At 48.5% G+C, this 21,708-nt stretch overlaps 11 protein-coding genes across 11 annotated transcripts; 6 read left to right on the top strand and 5 right to left on the bottom strand.

Annotated features, from left to right (window-relative positions):
• Positions 1–681: 681 nt before the first annotated feature.
• BBBOND_0405640 (hypothetical protein, conserved) lies at positions 682–1,631 on the top strand (the record flags this gene model as incomplete). Its single annotated transcript, XM_012914811.1, has 3 exons — positions 682–814; positions 853–1,280; positions 1,320–1,631. The coding sequence occupies 3 exons, from the start codon at positions 682–684 to the stop codon at positions 1,629–1,631; spliced, it is 873 nt and encodes a 290-aa protein (XP_012770265.1).
• A 1,915-nt stretch (positions 1,632–3,546) lies between these two features.
• Positions 3,547–4,302, top strand: BBBOND_0405630 (hypothetical protein; the record flags this gene model as incomplete). The annotated part of the gene is made up of 1 exon (XM_012914810.1): positions 3,547–4,302. One exon carries the CDS (start codon positions 3,547–3,549, stop codon positions 4,300–4,302), a length of 756 nt encoding a protein of 251 aa, XP_012770264.1.
• Positions 4,303–5,300: 998 nt separating this feature from the next.
• Positions 5,301–7,029, top strand: BBBOND_0405620 (hypothetical protein; the record flags this gene model as incomplete). The annotated part of the gene is made up of 2 exons (XM_012914809.1): positions 5,301–5,672; positions 5,767–7,029. 2 exons carry the CDS (start codon positions 5,301–5,303, stop codon positions 7,027–7,029), a joined length of 1,635 nt encoding a protein of 544 aa, XP_012770263.1.
• A 966-nt stretch (positions 7,030–7,995) lies between these two features.
• Positions 7,996–9,558, bottom strand: BBBOND_0405610 (membrane protein, putative; the record flags this gene model as incomplete). Its single annotated transcript, XM_012914808.1, has 1 exon — positions 7,996–9,558. The coding sequence occupies one exon, from the start codon at positions 9,556–9,558 to the stop codon at positions 7,996–7,998; it is 1,563 nt and encodes a 520-aa protein (XP_012770262.1).
• Positions 9,559–9,769: 211 nt separating this feature from the next.
• On the bottom strand, positions 9,770–10,711 carry BBBOND_0405600 (hypothetical protein, conserved; the record flags this gene model as incomplete). The annotated part of the gene is made up of 1 exon (XM_012914807.1): positions 9,770–10,711. One exon carries the CDS (start codon positions 10,709–10,711, stop codon positions 9,770–9,772), a length of 942 nt encoding a protein of 313 aa, XP_012770261.1.
• Positions 10,712–11,217: 506 nt separating this feature from the next.
• On the top strand, positions 11,218–12,676 carry BBBOND_0405590 (GTP binding protein, putative; the record flags this gene model as incomplete). The annotated part of the gene is made up of 5 exons (XM_012914806.1): positions 11,218–11,586; positions 11,623–11,898; positions 11,977–12,036; positions 12,072–12,182; positions 12,227–12,676. The coding sequence occupies 5 exons, from the start codon at positions 11,218–11,220 to the stop codon at positions 12,674–12,676; spliced, it is 1,266 nt and encodes a 421-aa protein (XP_012770260.1).
• A 16-nt stretch (positions 12,677–12,692) lies between these two features.
• On the bottom strand, positions 12,693–14,982 carry BBBOND_0405580 (cleavage and polyadenylation specifity factor, putative; the record flags this gene model as incomplete). Its single annotated transcript, XM_012914805.1, has 3 exons — positions 12,693–12,779; positions 12,822–13,955; positions 13,993–14,982. 3 exons carry the CDS (start codon positions 14,980–14,982, stop codon positions 12,693–12,695), a joined length of 2,211 nt encoding a protein of 736 aa, XP_012770259.1.
• A 382-nt stretch (positions 14,983–15,364) lies between these two features.
• On the top strand, positions 15,365–16,603 carry BBBOND_0405570 (hypothetical protein, conserved; the record flags this gene model as incomplete). Its single annotated transcript, XM_012914804.1, has 5 exons — positions 15,365–15,465; positions 15,502–15,569; positions 15,605–16,092; positions 16,146–16,326; positions 16,542–16,603. The coding sequence occupies 5 exons, from the start codon at positions 15,365–15,367 to the stop codon at positions 16,601–16,603; spliced, it is 900 nt and encodes a 299-aa protein (XP_012770258.1).
• A 148-nt stretch (positions 16,604–16,751) lies between these two features.
• Positions 16,752–17,006, bottom strand: BBBOND_0405560 (hypothetical protein; the record flags this gene model as incomplete). The annotated part of the gene is made up of 1 exon (XM_012914803.1): positions 16,752–17,006. The coding sequence occupies one exon, from the start codon at positions 17,004–17,006 to the stop codon at positions 16,752–16,754; it is 255 nt and encodes an 84-aa protein (XP_012770257.1).
• Positions 17,007–18,056: 1,050 nt separating this feature from the next.
• On the top strand, positions 18,057–20,675 carry BBBOND_0405550 (glucose-6-phosphatedehydrogenase-6-phosphogluconolactonase, putative; the record flags this gene model as incomplete). Its single annotated transcript, XM_012914802.1, has 1 exon — positions 18,057–20,675. The coding sequence occupies one exon, from the start codon at positions 18,057–18,059 to the stop codon at positions 20,673–20,675; it is 2,619 nt and encodes an 872-aa protein (XP_012770256.1).
• On the bottom strand, positions 20,676–21,697 carry BBBOND_0405540 (hypothetical protein, conserved; the record flags this gene model as incomplete). The annotated part of the gene is made up of 4 exons (XM_012914801.1): positions 20,676–20,805; positions 20,842–21,097; positions 21,134–21,416; positions 21,452–21,697. 4 exons carry the CDS (start codon positions 21,695–21,697, stop codon positions 20,676–20,678), a joined length of 915 nt encoding a protein of 304 aa, XP_012770255.1.
• Between the last annotated feature and the right edge of the window lie 11 nt (positions 21,698–21,708).

The raw sequence follows: 21,708 nt of genomic DNA, 5'->3' as shown, positions 1-21,708 counted from the left end.
AACCAAATTCACATCTACGTTCTGTACGGATGCGCCCGTTGTGGTAAAAACTGGGATAAACACTTCGAACGGTTACATATATATGCGTTGGACCAAACAACTTCACAAAACGAGCATAAAGCTCAGACAAACCTTCTCCAAATATTGGAACGAACCAGTAACATTGATTGCTTCTCGACCTTATGATTATACCTTATATTCCCTCGCATTTGAAAATCGTGTGTAAAGCGCAAACGACAACGGACGTTGTTGTCAATAAGCTGTCGCGCCTTTTCTGTAACACCTTAATCTCAGAATCATTTAGGACTATTATAAACGGTGTCTATAAATGGCGGGGTTACGGCAGGCGGCAGATTCCCGTATAGATTCATGGGTAGCACGCTACTCGGCGTGTCGTGCGTCGGAATATAGACAGGTAAACCAAGCGGTAGTAATGGCAACATCCTAAAGTATGGCAATCCAATAATATATTACTATGAAGGTAGAATTCTAACGATGTCTGTATCATGTGATTAGCCACTAGCCTTGTCTATGTCGTGGCTAGGCCTGTAGCTAAAAACGCTCGCGTCCGCGGCGTAGAATCTTAACAGAACGATGATCATTTCAAAAGCATCGATTGTTCATGGCTTACGATGGCGATGTGTACGGGCACCGGCATGTCGCCGACTCTTCCAGAGGAAAATGTCTAGTGCTCCTGCCGAGTCGTCTGAAGTATCCGATCGCAAAATAGTGCTGATTTGGCAGTTAAAGCTGTCAGCTTGTCTGGCAGGCGTTGTCGTATCGGCATATGGAGCATACGTGGTAATCAGCTCAGGTAATTATACTCCGGGTTTTGTAGTTACATTCGTGCAGGATTCCAGTTGGACAAATGTAGAAGAAAGTTTTCCTTACACTGGAATGGATTGTTATATGGCAACTCGCTTCCTGTACGAGTTTCTGCCCTACTAAATTCGCAGTATAACGTATGTCTGCAACCTGATGTTTTGCGCAGCCTATCTACTTATTTCATCAAATTCGATCTAACGAAGGAGAATGGTTTCAGGAGAAGCGACGCTCTTATGTTTCTAGAAACAGTGGAAATAGCTACTGATGACCCTATAGTCGATAGATTTATAGCAGCCGGTGTGGGGGAGTCACGGGAACATCGCATGGTCAGCGGTTGCTCTTTGCAGGAGTTCGCTGAACTTTTAGAGGCCTTAGTCTTGGATAGTCGTATGAAAGGTGATGACCAGCTGGAGATCAAAATTAAGCAGCAGCTTGAAGAGGTAAATGGCGAAGCAGTAAGTTACTATATATAACGATCGCCATTTCTTCTATAGGCTTCTGATGCTGGTCAGCCGTTAAAGGAGTTTCGTCTAAACAACCCCTTTCTCTTGAACAAAGCCAAATCTTTGTCGAAAGAGTTGCACAAACATATGCAAGAAGATTTCAAAGTGTCTGAAATTACGGACATACAGCATGAGTTGCAGCGCAACTATAATTTCAGAGACAAACTGCAACGTATAGGCACCTCAAGAAAACTCACAGATGCTGAGGTCCGTCGGCTAGAGAACGTCAATCAAGAGATATACCTGCTAGAAGAGGAACTGTCCAAGCAAAAACACGTCTGCAACCTTGTGTCCTCGAAGTGACCTCTCATCGAATAGTGAACTGCGGAATAGTCGACACTTATTATAATATTCCGGTTATCGTTAAACACATATAAATGGTCGTGGTCTAATTTTTCGACGGCGATGTAACTAGCTGAGTACGGCTAGCGTCGCTTTTCATGCAACTTAATGGGCCATATAGCTGCACCTTGTAGGCTAATATTGCACGAAAAGCATCAACTGACTATTGTAAAACATAAATGACCTTACGGGACGAGTGATTCGAGCAATCGGCAGAAGCACTCGATGAACAAATTATGTGTCTCATACACCGAGCTGTCTTCGCCCGTAATCCCAATATTAGCAACGTTGATAGCTTCCTATCTCCAACACTCTAATAACATGCCCGGCACATCACGCTAGAATCAGTGTTTGCGAACGTGTACCCCAATAGTCTAGGGTTAAGTTACATTCGAACCGTTATTAAGAGCGTTCGTACGCTGTAAGTCACCGAGGCGCCCAGTACTTCCTTCTCTCATATGTTGTCGCCACCCAGTGAGTTAGAGTTGGTGACTGGTAGAGATCATCAAAATATAGTTGGTTAAACACCATATCCAAAAAGTGCATTAAACTACTCGTGGGTACAAGGTTGCTCATCCCATGTGCCCGTCATTCTGACTATTCGAGCGTTGCAAACAATCTAAATGCCTAACCGATGTGGTTGCCAATATGTGTTTATGAATTTCATTGTACTGTTATCCATATCTCACATGGATGAAAGATTATTAGGATATCACACGGAGATGCAATAGCTGGTACGTATGATGGCATTTGTGTTTGGAACGGCTATTCACGCATCTCATTACTTGTCAATGTGACTATAGATTCGCACAAAGGAGCCATTCTTATATAGAAGGATCCAGACACTGAAGAATATGTGCCGATATACAGTTGCCTTAACGAACATATTTGGCATTATCAATATGCGGAACTAACGGCAAACGATAAATGAAATGAGGCGGCGTAGTCACCCCCTTTTGAAAGGCAAACTAATCTCCACTGCCGGAAGGCACCGCTGACAGAACGGAATCAACCACAGTTCAGGAATCCCGATGTCGATGACTAAATTAAAGATTTAGTTAAGCTGTTTGACACAAAGTATAGCAGACAGCCTGATTAGCATAACATGCAGATTAAGGCATGGTTATTAGAGGTTAAATAGTAGCACAGGTTCAAACCCTAAATACCATAGGTACATAAACTAACACGGCGTGGTACTAGCAGAGACAATAGCACTGAATATGATTGTGGGATGTATTGTAAAAGCTGCCGTGATACCGGCTGAGAGCATACGCGTATTGCAAGTCAAATGAAGTTATGTTGTAATGGGCAGCTGTTATCCGTCGAGAAGCACTCGAAACAAAAGCTACTACAATCACTCATAACAGTAAATCGTGATGTAATTTGGCAAATACAGTGCCAAAAGCATTGGTATGCTTCATTATGTGACTGATGTGTTCATAAAGTATAGGCCACGTGGGATGATTTATGATTTGTACGACACCCCGAACAACTTATGACAAGATTTAAAACCTCGAAGCCGTTTATAAATTAGTACAACCTCTACCTTTCGTCCGTGCGATTGCTGTCTGAATTGTGTATAGACCATGACTCGCGTTCTGCTCACAGCATGCCATGTTAATCTTTTGTAGACATTGCTGCGATACGATATCACGGTTATAATCGAATCTCCGGTATTTCACTATTTGGTGTGTATGCGTATTTGCCGATAACGATAAAGCGCAATCGTATTAGAAGGCAACAGCATCTGCGCTGTGCTGCTCCGCCATTAGGACATAGGAGTTTAAATACGCGACCTTTACTGTATACTGCCATACAAATGCCCAAACAATTCACGCTTTTATAGAAGTCAGTCAATCCAAAGACTCTTTTCAAAATGGTGTACACTTCGTTGACTGAAGCTCCTCACGATCTCAAGGAGTGCATTGACTGGCTGATAGCTCTGAGGGGAAGTGATGCTGAAAGGCACCTGAAGGCTATGGGTGCGGCACTTCACAAATTCCTCGTGGACAAGCCCGTGGGCAAGATGGAGCTGCCAGCTCTCGAAGAGGTTAAACTTATCACTAAAGAGTTCCTGGAGCGCAAACCTATTCAAAAACAGCTATTCGTGAAAGGATTACTGAGGATATTTGAGGAACCAATGAACAGAAGTGGAATTGTCTTTCGGCTCTTTTATGGGCAAGAAAGCGATTGCTGCAACATCGTGCAGCAGAATCATTTGGAGCCTTACGCCATGGGATTGTACTTAGGCCGCGTTGTGTACGGTTGTGACAGGTTCATGAAGCATATGAAAATCCCCGATCAATATAAGTCTGCTTACAGTTCAGACGCGACTTGGGAGGCATCATGCGCAGAAGACCCAGAAGCATGTGCAGTGGTCCTCGTTGGGATCGCACCAATGTTGTACGCAGGACTACGTTCCTTGAAGTATGTAACCAGACTCGCACTTCAGAACGAGGCAAATGAGAAGGCAAGGAGGCGTTTGAAAACGGTATTGCGAGCCGTTGGTTACAGGAGGTCGAAAAGGCGCTGTAATATTACCGTATCATTTATGTCTCGGGCGTTGAGCGAGGTGGATAAGGATGTCTTGGAAATAATTTACGACATCGCCGGGTTTTGGGCTTTCTATTGAGCGTTATAGGAGGAGATGTAGAAGCAGTTCAATACACGTGCTGACCCCAGTTTCCCAGTCAGCTGGCATCACGAATTATCACGGGCATTTTTTATATATGAAATGTGGTGATGACCAGAATTGTGGATACGATCTTCGTCTACTACGTTTTTGCCGCATTAAAGGCATACACTGTTCTTGGCGTAACACGATTTGTATTGAAAACGCAAGCTGGCGTATTCTTGTTCCAAGGTCACATGCTTCAGTGCCCGTACACCCAACGGGCATTCTGGAGACCCGCATTTTAAAACCACGATGTGCGCCGCTTTAGGCCGTATCAGGTGGATGCAACAAATTTACTAGATCGCCTGAAATACCACAATGGCTGATGCCCAGCGCATCTCTGCAACTTCTCAACTGTTGAAAGTGCCGCTGACTAATCACGAGTTCGTGGCGCTCACTAAGTCTGCAATGAATCGCCCATCTCCACATGCCTACCTATCGCAGCACTCATCGAGATGCCGGAGCCGACCTTCCAGCCGCACCGATTCGTTTACCAGATACAGTAATATAATAGCTTAAGAGATTCATTGGCCACGGACATTTCCAGTTGAAACGTTTTGACAGTGGGGATAAATGTATTTTTGTGACGTCAAACGGAGTGGTTATAAGACTGGGATTCCGCATACTTTTCATAAGTAGTTATCCTTTCATTTTCCTTATTCACGATTTAAAATGCCTTCTGTATTTCCATAAGCCTTAGGTGAATGTCTATGTGTTGTTATGTGGTGCAAGGTAATGTGTACATGATGTCGTTGATCAGGATGTGATTACAGGTCACATGTGATGTTGCCCTTAATCCCATTCCGAGCCATTATATCGCACTGATCCGCTATGAAATATAATGCCATACATGTTATCTAATGTAGTTCACATTCTTATCCATATGTTACGCGTCTTCAGGCGTTCATGATTTTTAAGTCATTAATCGGTTACTGAACCAATGTTAGGGGATAGCAATGTCTGAACCACAGCTTTCACCACCTAAATCGTCTTCAGAAGTGGAATTGGAAGCTGCAAAACAAGATGCAACGAAACAAACTGAAGACTATGGTGCCTTTGGTCAGGTGTTGTACCACCTAGTATCTTTCACGGAGGGGTACGAGCAGCAGGTGTTGTACTTGTGCATGAGGCTCTTCGAGTCCACCATGGGTTTCTCCAAGCAGCAGCAGACGATGCTGATGACCGTGTCAATCATGTCTAGGTTGTGCTTCTCACTTGTTTGGGGGTTGCTGGCGGACGCGTTTGAGACTAATCTGGTGATGTCTGCTGGGTTGTTATTCATGGGTATCGCCTCAATTCTGCTAAGCACCACGTCACGCTTCTCGTCGGTAGGTTGCAACTGTTGCACTAATCATACGTCGTTAGATTCTTTTCTTACGCTTCTTACACGGTGCCGCGTTTGGCTGCATCTATCCAGTTCAGCAAAAGATTATTTCGGATAAAGATGAGGATGATGATCGCAACAGTAGCAGCAGCGCGTTCACCCGTCTTCATGCGCTGAATTGCATCGGCCGTATGCTGTGTGCTGCAATAACGACGGAGGCTGCTCAAAACATCCTGCTGGGGTTCATCGGCTGGCGCGTTTCATACATTGTCTTGGGTTACGTGTGGATTTCTATTGGAATAGCGATCATATTTGTAATGACAACTCCGAAGGAACTCATATCGCCGTATAATTCCATGATGGGTGTCGTCCAGCAAATATCTGGCGCCTTTAAAGCGGTTTTTACGAATTGGTCAGCATTTCTGTGTATATTTACGATGTTGATCGCGGAGGCCCCAATGTGCACCCTACCGTACATGATTACGTACCTGGAATACCTCGGAGTGTCTGACCTGAAGGTGGGTATTGCCATAGTGGTCACTACGATTGGCGGCGCAGCGGGGACTGCGGCTGGAGGAATAGTTATCGAAAAGATTACAAGCATGCACAAAGATTATGGTGAGCTTATTGCCGGTATCGTTGTGATGGGTGTGCGATTAATCGTTTGTGTGTTGTTCTTCGTGTCACCGGCGCCAGATGGACGTCTGATGTGGTATCATTACATAGAGTTTGCGGTCCTCGGAGCTACTTTGGTCACGGTTGGCGGCGTAGATAGACCCATTATGAGGAAAGTAATCGAGGACAAGTACCAAGCTAGCGCATCCGCCATCATCCAGTGCATATCGGGTATCTCGATTAGCGTCAGTTTCGTCGAGATCTTCGCGTACGTGTCGGAGAAGCTGCATGGTTACGCCCCGTCTAAACAGGCAATTGATGACATGGACGCGGCGCTGAAAGACAACAACACCGAAGCGCTAAGGAAGTCGACCATGTACATGATCGTGATAGGTTCATTGCTCAACATAGCTTGCTATGGCGCTCTGTTTGCCACGTATAAGGAGGATAAGAAAACTGTTGAACAGAAAAATGTTGTGGAATGGAAGGAAAGGGAAGTAAGGCAGGAAATGAAAAGTTTGAAAACGTTAGCGGAACAACCTATATTAAAGTTGCCAGACGAGCCTGCGGCGAAGCCCGAAGCCACAGAAGTTGCAATAGACCCTCTAGAACTTCCAATAGAAGAAAGGCGAACGTCATATAGCGATGATGAGTTGCTTAGTTCAACAGAAGATATCCTACAATTAATGCGCACCGGAGATGCAGAAAAACGGTCATGGCAATATCCTGGGACGGACGTGCGGTGAAAGTGAAAACTTGATATCATATCGCAGATCAACGTTGCTAAACACACGGGTGATCAGGGACTTATTAAATTTCGTCCTGTCACGTGAGTTTGATGTTTCAAATTGTAGAAACATTTGTAAGAAAAGCCGCAGTCGACGAAGACTCGTTAATGTCGGTAGAAACCGTATCCAATGTTTTCTAATATAAATCTCCCCCTTTACACTCCACATGACTGTTTCCCCAACTTGGCTAACCTCGGCTACGCTGACATCGATGCCATCCTTGGACTCCGGATTGGCATCTCTTCCATTTCTATCCATGGCCACGCACCTACTCACTTTTCACAGATTAATGCCACCGGAGGGTATATCGAAGCCTCCACTCACGTGTTCCTATATCTTCTAAACTTCGGAAGCCGTGGTCAACGGTCAGCCTATCGCAAACTGTATGACCTGTATTGACACTTTCTACAAGTACTCCGCCCTCGCTTCCCCTTGAACTTCATTAGGCAACAATATAGAACAACGCTTTCTATAGCTAACGCGCTGTTACACTGTCTGGGCATACTCCTCATACGATCACATCTCCGTAACACAAAGACGTCTCACTTAATATATATATGAAGGCCTTACACACGAAAGGCCAACCAATTCGCTCTACGGCGTCTACTACTTCGACAATGAACCTATGGTTTAACTTGAGGCGTAAAAATAATTATTGCATTAACGAAGTAATGTATTGCCTTGTTATGTATTTTACTTACGAACAGTGCCACATCAGCGTATGCCAGCGTTCACTTCACTAATGTAATGTCTTAGACTATCGTAACCATGCCATGCCCGATGTCGAAGCAGTGTCAACATTAAGAGTCGGGTATAAAAGCATACCAGTTTGCACCCACTTACCACCGAAGCAGGATACGGCCTACTAACTCGTGATGCACGCACTGTGTAAGCAAAAGCAAATATATATTATTTATTAATGTTTCAGTGCAACTCGGAACACTGAGTGAAGATATGTTTAAATAGCGGTGGTTGCGATATTAGCATGAACGCTCCGAAGTAGGTGCAATATAACGCGTAGTCGAACATAAGGTCCATGAACAGCATGAAATGCTCATCCCAGATGAACATTTGCTCCGTAGACGATCTGAAGCAGAAGGTTCTAACCATGGAGTATATGATCGGCTTGAATGCACCGGCAAATATGCTGGCCTTGAATATATTGTACGCTTTAAGTTGCCCGTATGCAATTCCGGTCTGCTCGCTGAAAGATTCGTCTGTGATACTTGCCCTTATGATGAGTTGGTTGATGTTCAATGCTATTATGGTTGTGATGAAAACCACGCTGCCAACGGCAAAACGCGCCACATCAGTTCCGTTGACGAGTATTTCGAAGAATTCATTGACACAGGCAAACACCGCTACCGCTATAACCGTGCGGAATTCCGTGGGAGTGAGATTTTCACGGATAATTTGCCACCCCAAAGATAGCAGTACAAGTGTTGCCAACAGACAGTTTTCGTGCACCCTTTTAACCAGATGAGCCATAGTCCAGAGAATGTTTGGGTAGGTTCCGGTGTCAACTATTAGCTGTATTAGTTGGCGATCCAGCTGCAGGTATATGGCTACGCATACGAAGTTTAGGGCCAACATATAATTCAGCCCTTTAGCAGTTCCCCTCAACCAAAATATCAAATAAAGCAACGCACAGATTCCAGTAGTGGCGTATAATATCGTCCAGAACGCTAGAATGCCCCTGTAATACATCATTTCAACGGAGAGATGATCGTTGTTCGGGTTCTTGAGCGTAATCTTGCCATCCATGATGAGTTTGCTCTCGTTAGCATTAAACAACAGAATAACAAACGTATCAGTTGACTTCACCTTGTATGTAAAATTCACTGATTGTCCCACAGCTGGTATGGGTATGCGCATATCCGCTACGAAATAGCCACTGACAATAAATTGGTCGCTTCCTTTTGCAGGCTCCATTACATATTCACTACGTGCCTTAACATACAAATTCCACTTCAATTTTGAGATTATAACGATGTATACATTGTCTAGCGTCTGAGTTGGATCTCTGCTGACGCTGCTCACCGCATTATTGTCATCCTTCCCACGACCACCACCGAATGCCCAGTTGAAAAGATTATATATAAGTTGCAGCCAACTGTAGTGATCCCGGTTGTTTTTGTACGATTTTATTCTTTGTCTGAGCTGTACTGCGCTATTCCAATATCCGCCGAGAGTGCCGGTGATTCCACCATTTGTTTCATTTCCCGCAGACACCATAACTGGCGAGTCCTCTATTGATACAACCTTGACAGTTCCTTCTATGCTCCCTCCTTCTGCCACCGCGAACACGTAGGTAGGTACATCCACATGATCCGACGTCGTCGCTAGGACCGGCATGGAGTAGATGGGCGATATAACATCCTTACGAGGACCGTCATCCACCCTGAGCTCTAGAACTAGAGCGTCCACAACAGACAGTGCGATAGTAAACGCTAACACCCAAGGGGTGTGAAGCGCTGCTTTTTTCATGTTTAAATACGAGATGCTTCTGCCGGATCGGCGAGCCACTTCGCTCACACATCACGGCATCATTAAAACAATTAGCAATTTAACACATCGAAATCGTGTACTTTTAACTAGCCTTTAAGTTGCTACGACACTTACTTCTCAATGTCTTACGTGGCCAGCGAACCGGACCACAAGTGTACAGCGCCGCCATTTATTGCGGCTTCATGTTTTCTCAGCACATTACGGGTATTTTTACAGTTAGTGTACCATTGGCGAATTTCGCCTTCGCCAGCCTTGCTTCAGCGTCATCTGGCAAGCTGACTGTGTGGTGGAATCTTTGTGAGCGCCGTGCAACAGAACGATTTTCATCATGCGCTACCTCGTTGGCCTCTGCGCGCACAGTTAGCACACCTTCACGAATAGCGATCTTGACATCTTCCTCGTTGAATGCTGGTAGATGGAAGGTCATCTTATAGTACTTCCTATCGTCGCTTTTGTTAGCTCCAGAGGCGGGGCGCCATACGGGAAGCATGTCGTTATGGCGTTCGTCGTCAACATTACCATCTTGATAACCCAGTCGCGACTGAATGCTTTGGAAATCCCGGTTTGCGCGGTCAGTCGCGATGCGATAGTTGCGCAAATCTTCGGATGCAACCGAAACGCTGTCGCGGTACCGCGAAGGGTGGTCCCTCTCATACGCATGGTTGTCGTTCACCGATTCCACCTGATCGTCCCAACTGTCAAACAATGACCTGCCGAAATCCATGAAGTCGCTGAGCGAGTGGGCATCTCTATATGCTCCTGCCGTGTGACTTGCCCGTACAGGGTCCCCGAAAATCCAACGATTCCAGGCATCCATCTGCCTGTCTACCGCGTCGAACACCGATTGAAGGTTATGTATCGACGATATTCCATTGTCACTTCTAGGTAGCTGTGTTTTCGTGCGATTGCCAAAAGGATGAGCAACCACTGGGACATACGCTGCCTTCAGCACGTTCTCCGGCATGAATGGATTCCAGAATCTATACTTAGGAACGCGCAGGCTACCATCGAATCCAATCACCTTGATAGGGTTGTAAATCCGGAGTGGCGGAGGTCTTACAGGGAAGCTCCTCCGCCGTGAAATGTGATCGATGGGCACCCTCTTCTCCTTTGATACTACCCAGTCAGACATCCTGTTTATTTAAAACCGAAATAATCCAGTCGCTCCAATCTCGACGATGCATATATGGCTGGGAAGGAAGAGTAGTCGACGCAAGCTAACATAACATTACCGCCAATAACAAACACACTGGCGCAGTACTAAATTGGAGAGCGTATTTAAATATTTTGAAGCTTTGAAATATATCGATGTAACAGGGTAGTTAGAGGGTAGGAAGCTTAAGGGATTCGTCCACCACCTCACTCCTCATAGGTTGCTCTTTGTCCTGAAGACACGGACTGCACATTCCTTTTATAAGGTGTCGCGAGATCGTTATTTGTGGTACGCCTCGTCGTGATGTAAAATCGGTTTGTGACGCCTTGCATCACGTGAGCTCGATGGACAACAAACTTGTCTAGCGTTCAGTACTTGCCGTTTAGGGTGTGTTTCGCCGAAAAGGCTACCCTAACGCCTACATCGTAATCGCAGCCGAATAAGGCGTATGAGATAATATTTTTTGTTTTGGTACCACTGATGCCATGGTTCGTGATTTCGTGATAGGCTGCGTCGGTAAACCTTCGTCGGGTAAATCAACATTTTTCAATGCCGTATGCATCAATCCAAACGCCAAAACAGCGGCGCACCCCTTTACCACGATCGAGCCAAACCATGGCGTCGCCTTTTTCACTACGGATTGCCCATGCGTGAAATATAACGTGACATGCGCCCCGTCCTTTGGCAGTTGCAGGGATGGCGTGCGCAAGGTTCCAGTCAAGCTGTTGGACGTAGCCGGGCTGATACCCGGAGCGAATGAGGGCCGAGGTATAGGTAACAAGTTCCTAGATGACCTGCGTCACGCCGACGTGTTGATGCACATCATCGACGTTTCGGGCAGAACCAACGAGAAGGTATGTAGTGAATTGTTTCGTTTTCTTAATTTTTAGGGAGACGCTACCATTGGCTATGACCCTTCAGGAGACCACATGTGGCTTGTTGAGGAGATCGAGCTATGGATATTCAACAATCTGCAGCCCAAATGGGCCCCTATGGCGAGGCGCCACGCAATGAAGAAAGACAACGCCGTAACGACTCTCCACGGGAAGGTTTCCGGCTACATGGCCACAGAAGCCTTGGTCTCCAAGGTTCTTGATATTATGGAGGTGAAGCATTCTCAATTTGTGGACCTATCGCAGTGGGATGAAAAAGAGATCCGCCGCTTTGTAAGTTAAACGCCTGTTGTTAATAATTACTTCCGCTGTTCTATGACGCTGTTTTATCGATTATTAAAAATTAATTAGGTTTCCGTGTTCGTTCAAGAACGTTTCAAATTTGTGTTGGTTTTAAACAAGGTCGATTCGGTTGGTTTTTTCATCCTGCCATACATCGTCATCAGGAGGGTGACACTGACGAAAATTGCCTGAAGATTTGCCAGCGTCATCCGGATGTTCCTAGTGTGATGTGTAGCGCGCTGGCCATGTGTTTCTTGCGCAAGATGCAGGCACAGGTGGGTATAATCTGTCGGAGGGCATCTTGCCAATGGCGATTCAGGGCTACATAGATTACTTTGAGGGAGACAACGACTTCTACATGAACGGGGATGATGCGGATGATCCTCGCAACAAGGTGCTTAAACAGGTGGACGACAAGCTGCGTCACAGGCTCCGTAACATCCGGGACCTCGTGCTCTACAGGTTCGGGTCAACTGGCGTGACCAAAGCACTGAACGAGGCTATTAAAGCTGCTGGGATTGTGTGCATATATCCCGTTAAGAGTCTGAAGACTTTCGGGGACGATGACGACAGCACCAAGGCGTTCCGCACGTGCATGACCGTCATGCCAGGCACTAGTGTGCGCGATTTCGCCAACATGCTCGGCCCGGAGATCGGCCGCAACTTTTGCAAGGCAGTGGGCGTGTCAGGCATGCAGCTGGCTGAGGATAAGGTGCTGACGGAGGAAGACAGCGTCCTCAGCATTGTAACAAAGGCCATCCAAACTTAAATGTAGTCGATTATATCTATGGGTTGATAGGCTGTAGCGCAGCCTTCACAGTTTTAATGATATCGAGAGCAACCTTCGCGGCGTCGGCGTCCTCACAAGTGACCTGCGAACATACATTACACTACACACGGCATGTCTGACCAACCTCGCACTTGGAGAGGTTAACTTCCATCGCCACAACGCGGGCATTTTCCTCTAACGGATTGTAAATATGGAACGTGAGGGTTTTGTCAGCGTTGGGCTTTGCCTGTTCCTCCTCCACTTTCACCTGTGTAGGTTGGCCGAATTTCGTAGCAAGTTGCATCTCCGCCACGGAAAAGAAGACCTCCTCATCCTTTATCTTGTTGATCATTTCCGCTTCTTCTGTGGATTGTTGCGGGTGCACTATTAGCTGCACGGCGAGCATGCTAATGCTGTCTGCGATGAGGTCTGCGACCGGGCTAGCTCTCCACCTCAGTGTCATGCGGTCTGCGGTGACGATAACTGTCACGAGTTCCGCAACTACGATGGTGTTTTTTGAAACAACCTTGACGTCGTCATATACGGCACCGACTGCAGTTTTGAGTTGTTCCAATCCCCCGTTGAATCCTATCGCCATTTCCTGGTCGAGGTAGTTGATTGCCATAGTTGCGCAGTTTTCGATGTCGTCTGCATACATGACCTTGGACTCGCTGTCCTTTACTATAACAACACTCGCCAACTGCCCGTCGTCACTACCAACTGCCCCATTGAGCATTTTCTCTTTGATGTCGTCTGCTAGCTGCCCGACGGCGTTGATGGCCACGTCAGGCGGGAAGCTGAGCGTGACCATTTGCAGCACCTCTGGGGTGAATACCGAAAGTTCTGGTATTTCCTCCGTCAGCTTGTCGCGCATACGAGCCATTTCTGTGCGTTCTCCGTGAACCAGAATGACATTTGGCACCGATAGCTTCCGGATAAAATCCTTGGTCTGGTTGTAATCGGCGTGTGCGCTAAACGAAATTTGTTCGACTGCGCACTTTCGCTTAAGGGTTTTGGTTCCTATGCTGACGACTTCTGGGTCCCGTCTAAGCTCGTCTGCAAGTGTACCCTTGACGGTGTACCCGGTGAGCACCACTCCATTTTTGTTATCCGAGGCTATTTTTTCAAAGATTTGGAGCGACGGGCCTCCCTGCAGCATGCCCGGCGAAGTAATAACAACGCAAGGAGTATCTGAGCGCAGGTAGGGCTCTATGTCACCCACCGATTTTGCGTACTTGACGAACTTGAAGTTGAAGGGGTTGAACCCGTTGTACACGCACTGCACCATGCATGATGAAAGCGCACGCTCTACTAACCTCTTTGACGTATTCACCGCAGAGTCCTACGAATGTTTCGTAAACCCTGAGTGATTTCTGCGCGAGTGGGGAGATGTAGAAGATGGGAATGGACTGTAGGTTACTATTCGCCTCCCAGTACTCGTCCAAAATGAGCAATATCTCCTGTGCCCTCCCTAGGGCGAATACAGGCAAAAGACACTTCCCTCCTCTAGTGACTATTTCAAGGACCACCCTCAGAAACCGCCTCTCCCTTTGCAGCCTTTCTTCGTGGACGCGTATTCCGTACGTGCTTTCGCATATGAGCAGGTGCGCGTTAATGGGCGGTATCTCAGCTGACGGGACGTGCCTGTCGAGCTCTGTTGAGTAGTCACCCGTGTACAGAATACGCACACCGTCCATCTCTACCAGGAACATGCATGCACCCAGCACATGGCCTGCCCTGTAGCACGAAATTTTAATTCCACCGATGTCCTTTTCCTCGTGGAAATCGATGGTCTCAATCTTTTCCAGCGCGAACTCCACATCTTCGAAGGAGTACAAGCCCGAACCGCATATCAGTTCGTCCATGAGCCCCTCCTTTTGGTCGGGTCCTGCTTGGTCACTCTTCGGCCCACTCCGGTCGAATATGGATTTCACCGTCTGCAGCTGCTCCATACGGGCATAATCCGTCCACAGTAGATGGCATATGGCTTTCGTAGCGTATGTCATGAGTATGCGCCCTTTGAAAGCAGTTTTCGATAACAGGTACGGCACCGCGCCGCAATGGTCGAGGTGAAAGTGGGTGATGAGGCAGACATCCACCTTCGATAGGTCGATCGCCTCGAACACCGGCAAAGCTCCCACCCCCGATAATGCAGGGTGAAGGCCACAGTCGAACATGACATTGTATCCGCCACGCTCTGCGAAGACGCATGAACGACCCACTTCGCAACCGGCTCCGAGTACAGTTATATTCGTGGATTTCGCCACATCTGCCTGGTTTAGATACACCGTATCAGCCGCTTGCATCTTGTCTATGGTTTTTACGCAGAATCACAACGCTTTTTATATTTCTACGTTTGTACGCATCGTGATAGGGCAATACAAGCATCACAAATAGACATCCACCAATAGCTTGGCGTAATCGAAAGAATCGCGATGTAGCTCACTGGCCCGTGGATCAGTTACCGTTCCCAGGGCATCATCCATGTCCGACCGGTATGGGCACCGCTACCATGCGCCTTCCTTGCCCGAAATATGTACACACATCTCCAAATGTACAGATTATATTTTATATAATATCGCTGTGCATTGGATTAGTCGCACTGAGGCGTGTTAATCCGTTTTCTCCACGGGGTTGGAAGGCCTCATCGCGCACCTAACGGTCGGAGTAGCTCATTCGCCATTCAAGATGGGAATTGCGGACAATCCTAAGTACAGGCGCATTAACGACGACATCGCTGCCGGTCGTTTTTACGATTCTCTGCAACATGTGTTGAGCGCATCGCAGAGGTAGGCTGCTCTAAAGTGCCTGGCCATTTGTTTCAGGGCAGTGATTGCCAAGCGCTACTCCGAGGCTCTTGAGGTACTCCATCACTTTGCGGAGGTCTACATACGTAGGTGTGAGGTTGATGTTGCAAACGCTGCGCAGGAGCAGGCGAGTACGCCCAGTCCCTCGAGCTGATGAAGGAGTACATGAAAATCGCATCGAAGTCTGACATAGAGTTCACTGAGGCTAACATCGACCAAGTGAAATCCTTTTTCTGCACCGTGAAGGATTCCCTGAGCTGTGCGCAGGAGCCTTTATCAGGGCCGCTCGCAAAGGATGCCATCTTGGAAAAGTCACTGGCTATAGCCGACAGCGCACTGGAGCTGAACCCGCACCCTAAGCTGCAGCTGTGCATTGGCCAGCACCACTGGGACGAAGGGCAATTGAGTGAAGCGCAGGGGTACCTGATTCAGGGTCAAGATATCGAGGTGCTTTCTAAGTTTTTGGAATCCTGGGCGTCCATTGTTCAGGAACACGAGCGCCCCTTTGTCTATCTGCGTTGCATTCTGATACAGTTAGCAACGGGCGATGACGCAACTGCTAAATGTCTGTTGCTTATGTTGAACCAGGATTTCGAGTCCAGCGACACGGTAAGCCTTTGTTGCGACGATTTCATGAACATCAGGTCCCAATCCCCCTGCAGCTCGCGTACATCTTTACGGAGCTCTGTGAAAACCCCGACTACCTGTTGTACAAGGTGGCATGCAAGGTATACAGGCCGATAATCGATGCCGACCCCAACTTCCCGCGCCTGGTGCATCACCTGCGTGAGAGGCTCTTTCCAGGACACCACGACCCAACTGACCCTTTCCAGTACGACCCCAGTGCGCCTCGGGACATGGGCAATCCGTTTGCGTCATTGCTCAGCTCATTAGTGTCGTGACGTGGATGTCTAAGCGCATGGCGCTTTCGATCTGTTGTTTTAGATTTGATTCATCGACACTGTGGTCACTATACTTTAATGTCATCATGTGCATACTGGCACGCTCCACCGTTTTTCGCAGTGGCGTGAGTCTTTCCCCAGGGTGTACGCCCACAGGCTCCTGGGACGTCCAACCCTCCCCCGCGACTGCTATGGAGCCATATTCCTTGAAGCCTTGAGTGTGTACAGTGTGCATTATAACAACAAATATTGGTAAACCGCTAAATTCGGTGGTTTTTAGCTGAAATCCCTGGGCTAGATGCGCCGAGGAAGCATATGACCATTTGAGACCCGTGACGTCTGCTTCTCCTCAAAGATGCTGAAATTCTACCGCAGTTTGTCGGCTACTGAGAAGCGCTCGGCTAGCGTGCTGGGTCGCTTCACGCTGTTGATGTTTACGGTACCAGCTGTGATTGCGATGACCCTGCCGGCTTTAACTCGGTACCTAGGCTTGGACCGCACGGCATCGTTGGCGATATCCGCTTGCGTTGCGACAGTGTCGGTGCTTATAATCGCAATAAGCTTTGGATATCTGGCGTATTGTGAAGATAACGGCAACGGAGAATCGCAGGCTCGCTTCATAATGGGCAAATCGACGAAATCGGACTAATTTTCCACAACTACGATGCGTGAACACAGGTGTAGCTACCCAAAATGGCGTGTTTAGGTATCATGCTCTGGACGGACACTGGACATTTTTACACGTAGGCAGGTAGGAGTGTGTAGGCTTGTCGGCATCTTTGCGACTACACCCATGGATACCTCATCGCGCAACGATACAGCAGCGCACCTCAATACTGTAGGCTTCGACAAGTTACAGCAAATGGATGGCACGTCGTCAGTGACCCCGTTGCGAGGCATCTCGAGGCAACCATCACTGGGTTGAATTGAGACCAGGGGAAGCTGCAACAGTTGTCCTTCCAGTGGAATTAGATCGCGCAATAAATGCTGCTACAGATGCTATACAACGGCAGCTGCACATCCCAGTCTGCACCGCCGGTTGCTTCAAACTGTCCCAGGGGCTGTCCAAACTAGTCAGTCATGTCGGCGGGCAGCTTTACGGCGCACATGTCACCTTCATTTCCCAAATAAATATAGAAGCTATCACACATACGGCTGACATCGTTTGTCTGGAGTGTGAACTCCATTTTTCTGTGTTGCGCAACATCCCCTGTGCCGCACCACACGCTGCTCGGTCTGCAATGGCATAGGTATTTACCTGTCACTTCCCCGGCCATACAAACTGCCTTGGCATGGTTAAAATTTGACGTGCCATTGATTCCGACTCGAAACGGCAGTGTCCAGGTGGATTCCCGGCAATTCCGATGTGTTGCAAAACTTGGCGGCACTTATGCTCATCCGCGACATTCGTCGAGCTGAAAATAGCTTTAGAGACATGATATGTGATTATATTGTCTTTGAGAGGTTGATGGATAGGCAGCACGTGTTAGTGGTTCCATTGGTTGCGTATGGCTTCTTTATTTTTCCTTATTGAGGATTCCTTTCCCACAGATGTGCGAGTCAGTTATTTTTAATTAAGTGTGGACGAACTTTTCTGGCCTACTAATTTGAGGTTTTTTAATTCAGGGCTCGCGACGCCACCTGTACCCTGCTGTGTTGTGATCTTTCAAGATGGATTCGGAAGATCAGGTGCCCAACGTGCAGAGTCTGAAGACTCTGGATGAACAGACGAGGGAGAGTCTGCTACCGCGCAACCCAGTCATGTCGAGAACCGGGTCTTCAACGTCGCTGTCTAGTCTTGTTACGACTAACACGACGCACTACCAAAATTGGCTGAAGACGTTTTATGCGAACAAACTGAACGAGGTGATACACTTTCGCGAAGCGGGCCATGTGGTAACCAACTATAATTATAAGATGGACGATGGTGACGACATGGATGACATAGTTGAGCCCTGCCTGCTCGACTGCCACACGGAGGAGGGTTTTGTTATGGCTGCCATGCACCTGATTCTGCATCGCATAAAGGCGAAGCAGGCTGAGTCTCCGACTTCGATTGTGACTATTGGTTTGTCCGGTGGCAACACCCCGAGGGCCGTGTTCCGGTACATGTCTAACATGGAGAATCTCGACATTGACTTCAATCGCATAATATTCTTCCTAGTGGACGAGCGTTATGTTCCGCCTACTGACGAGCTGTCTAATCAGCGGCTTATACGGAACACGCTGCTGAAAAACTGGCCGGTGCCCGAGTCGCACATCATTTTCCCGGACACAACCTTGCCTCTGGAAGAATGTGTGCGCAAGTATGAGGCGGATCTGGAGCGCGTTTTCGGCAAGTTGGAGCCCTCGGCAACGGCTGCGGTTGATTCTTCGCCCCAATCCAAAGTGGTTGGTATGGCTATGAGCAAGAGCACGCTGAAGCCCGACTTGATCACGCTGGGCATTGGCGACGATTTCCACATTGCTGGCCTGTTCCCGGAGTTTTTATCCACACTCGAGCCCTCGCAAGTAACGGACTGCAAGGAACGTGTCATGATCACCCATACAGACACGGCGGTGGTTCATGACCGGTTGACCCTATCACTGCCTTTCCTGTGTTGCGCAAAGAGCAAGCTGTTTTTCCTCAAGGGGGAGCGTAAGAAGCGCATTTGGACGACCATGCTGCAATACAGACACGTTGACCCGATACGTTTCCCGGCTACTCAGATCTTCACGAAGGCTGGATGCGTTGCAGTGTTGGACTCGTCGACCATCCGCCGAATCAGACGTAAAGTTCCGCTGGAGCAATCGGACTGCCTAACTTTCATTTTGTTCGGTAGCACTGGCGATTTGGCTCGTCGCAAGCTCTACCCAGCTCTGTTCCATCTCTTTTATTTGGGATTCTTGCCAACCAAATTCCGAATTTTGGCAGTGAGCCGGTCGCATCAGTCGTTTGACGAATTTTTCGAGACGGTCTCCAAGGACATTTTCGCCTCTATCAACACCACGATTTTCATGTGCGAAGCGGCGGCGCGATTCGATTTCCCCACTGTGATTGCGGAATTCAAGAAGAAGCTGGGGAGGGTGACCGTGAAGTACGACAACCCCCAATCGCTCGTGCAGCTGAACGAGAGCTTGAACGAGATTGAGTCGGGTTCTACCGTGACGCACCGTCTCATCTACATGGCCACGCCAGCTGAAGCCTACCATCCCATCATGAAGATTGCAACTTCGGTGTGCCGCCCCAAGGAGGGTTGGTTCAGGGTGATGTTGGAGAAGCCGTTCGGGCGTGACATGGAGAGCTGCCAGGATATCCAGCGTGTGCTGCAGCAGCACGCACAGCCCGAGGAGATGTTCCTCGTGGACCACTACTTGGGGAAGCCGCTGATATCCTGTATCATAGCCATCAAGCGTTCGCTGCGCTACAACCATCTCTTCAGCAGACGGTACGTGAAGAGCGTGCACATTAAAATGAAGGAGCGCATCGGCACGTTCGGGCGCAACTATTTCGAGAACTACGGCATTATTCGCGACATGGTGCAGAATCACGGGTTGCAACTGCTGTCGTTGATTGCGATGGACAAACCCGACCGGCTGAATGACTCTGTTGCTGACGAGAAGCGCAAGGTGCTGAGGGCCGTGCGCACCGTGCGTCTGGAGGACACCATCATAGGTCAGTATACGGAGAGCGAGGATGGCAGCGAGTGCGCGTACTTGCAGGAGAAGGGAACGCCTCCAGATTCGCTCTGCAGCACGTTCTGCTCCATGGTCATGTACGTCGATAACGACAAGTGGCAGGGCGTGCCGTTCGTGATAACCACCGGCAAAGGTCTGGATGAGCATCTGTGTGAGGTGCGGCTTAACATGAAAAGCAACTTCGCAGCCGAATTTGGCGCGGACTTCGAGGCGCGCAACCTCGTTTTCCGGGTTCAGCCCAACCCTACTGTCTTCTGGTCCGTGGACTCCAGGCACTTCGACACGCAGCAAGAGAGTGAGAAGTTGGTGTTCACCAGCGACCATGACACCGACAACATGGGCCTGAAGGTGGAGGAGCGTATCTTACGTGATGTGGACTACAACCTGACCAAGCGTCCCGTGGTTGGGTGCTACGAAATACTGCTCTACCACGCCTTCAGCGGCAAGCGCAACTACTTCCCTTCGCTCGAAGAAGTGAGCGAGTGTTGGCGTATTCTGACCCCCGTGCTGCACGAAATTGACGATAAGCGCGTGCGCCCGATTCTGTACCCGCGTGGGTCGAGCGGGCCCAAAGAGCAGGAGCGTCATTTACAGCTATTGAATTCAATATGATTATTTCTGTGTCGTGTTGGAGATTCCCGCCGACAGCTCCTGTGCGGTGAACAGGTGGGTGTTGTAGATGCGGCGCATCTTAACACCGGCGTTCTTGCCCTGTTTGCGTTCTCCGCGTCGCCTCCGCGAGCTGCGCACGTTTTTCGTGATACTGCTCCAAACATACCTCTGCGGCGCGACGTAGGTGTACTCCACCTGGCTGACGTTGTAGTCCTTTAGCAGCTGGTCGACAGGAGGCATGGTGACTGAGTCCCATAGGGTTTTTATATCATGGTCGAGCTTGAAGCGGTCCTGCTCGCAGCTCTCCTTGCCAAGTGGGAACAGCAGTATATCTCGAACGTTGTTGATGCACTCGTTGCACTTCGAGGAGCTGTAAATGGTGCACTGGTTAGGTGTGGCTGCGTAGCGGCATTTGCGCTTCCCTGCATCAGACTATGGTACTACCCCCGCCATCCAACCTTTTAGGTTTGACGATGTACAACGAATAGCTCGCACTTTACGTTGCTTCAGTATCTCGTCTAGCCACTCCACCATGTTAGGGCTGGTGTTCATCAGCTCCTCGTTTATACGCATCCCCTTGATGGCGCAATTCTTGTTGATGTACTCAAGGAGCGTATCTGGGCTGGTGACCGATTCGAAAGGGTTCTTGTAGAGCAGCCGCTTCCTGGCGACGTCGAATTCGATTCGTTTGACCTTCTGCAGTGACTCGAAGAGCTCCTTGTTGGTGCATATGTCGACGCCCTGCACGCCGTTGGTTGCGTCCTCCAGTCGCCTACCATAAACCCCAGGCTGCGCAGGGCCTTCTCCACCTCCAAGGTGTGCAGCGCGCGGTTGTGCTGAGTGAGGATGCGCAGTATCTTGTGCGTCACATAAATAATAGGGCAGCTGTCACCTTTGTAGGTGATATTGCTCGCCCTCGTGCTGAACTGCGGCGTGCTCTGAGGAGTGCTAGCCTCAGATTCCTGCTGCTTGCGCGGCTGCAGGTGCAGATTGAACGACGAGGTCGCGCTTATAAACGACATTGTGCCTACGC

Source organism: Babesia bigemina, assembly GCF_000981445.1.
Source record: "Babesia bigemina genome assembly Bbig001, chromosome : V".
NCBI lineage: Eukaryota > Apicomplexa > Aconoidasida > Piroplasmida > Babesiidae > Babesia > Babesia bigemina.
The sequence above is the reverse complement of the archived record's forward strand: the minus strand, read 5'-3'. Positions and strand labels throughout refer to the sequence as shown.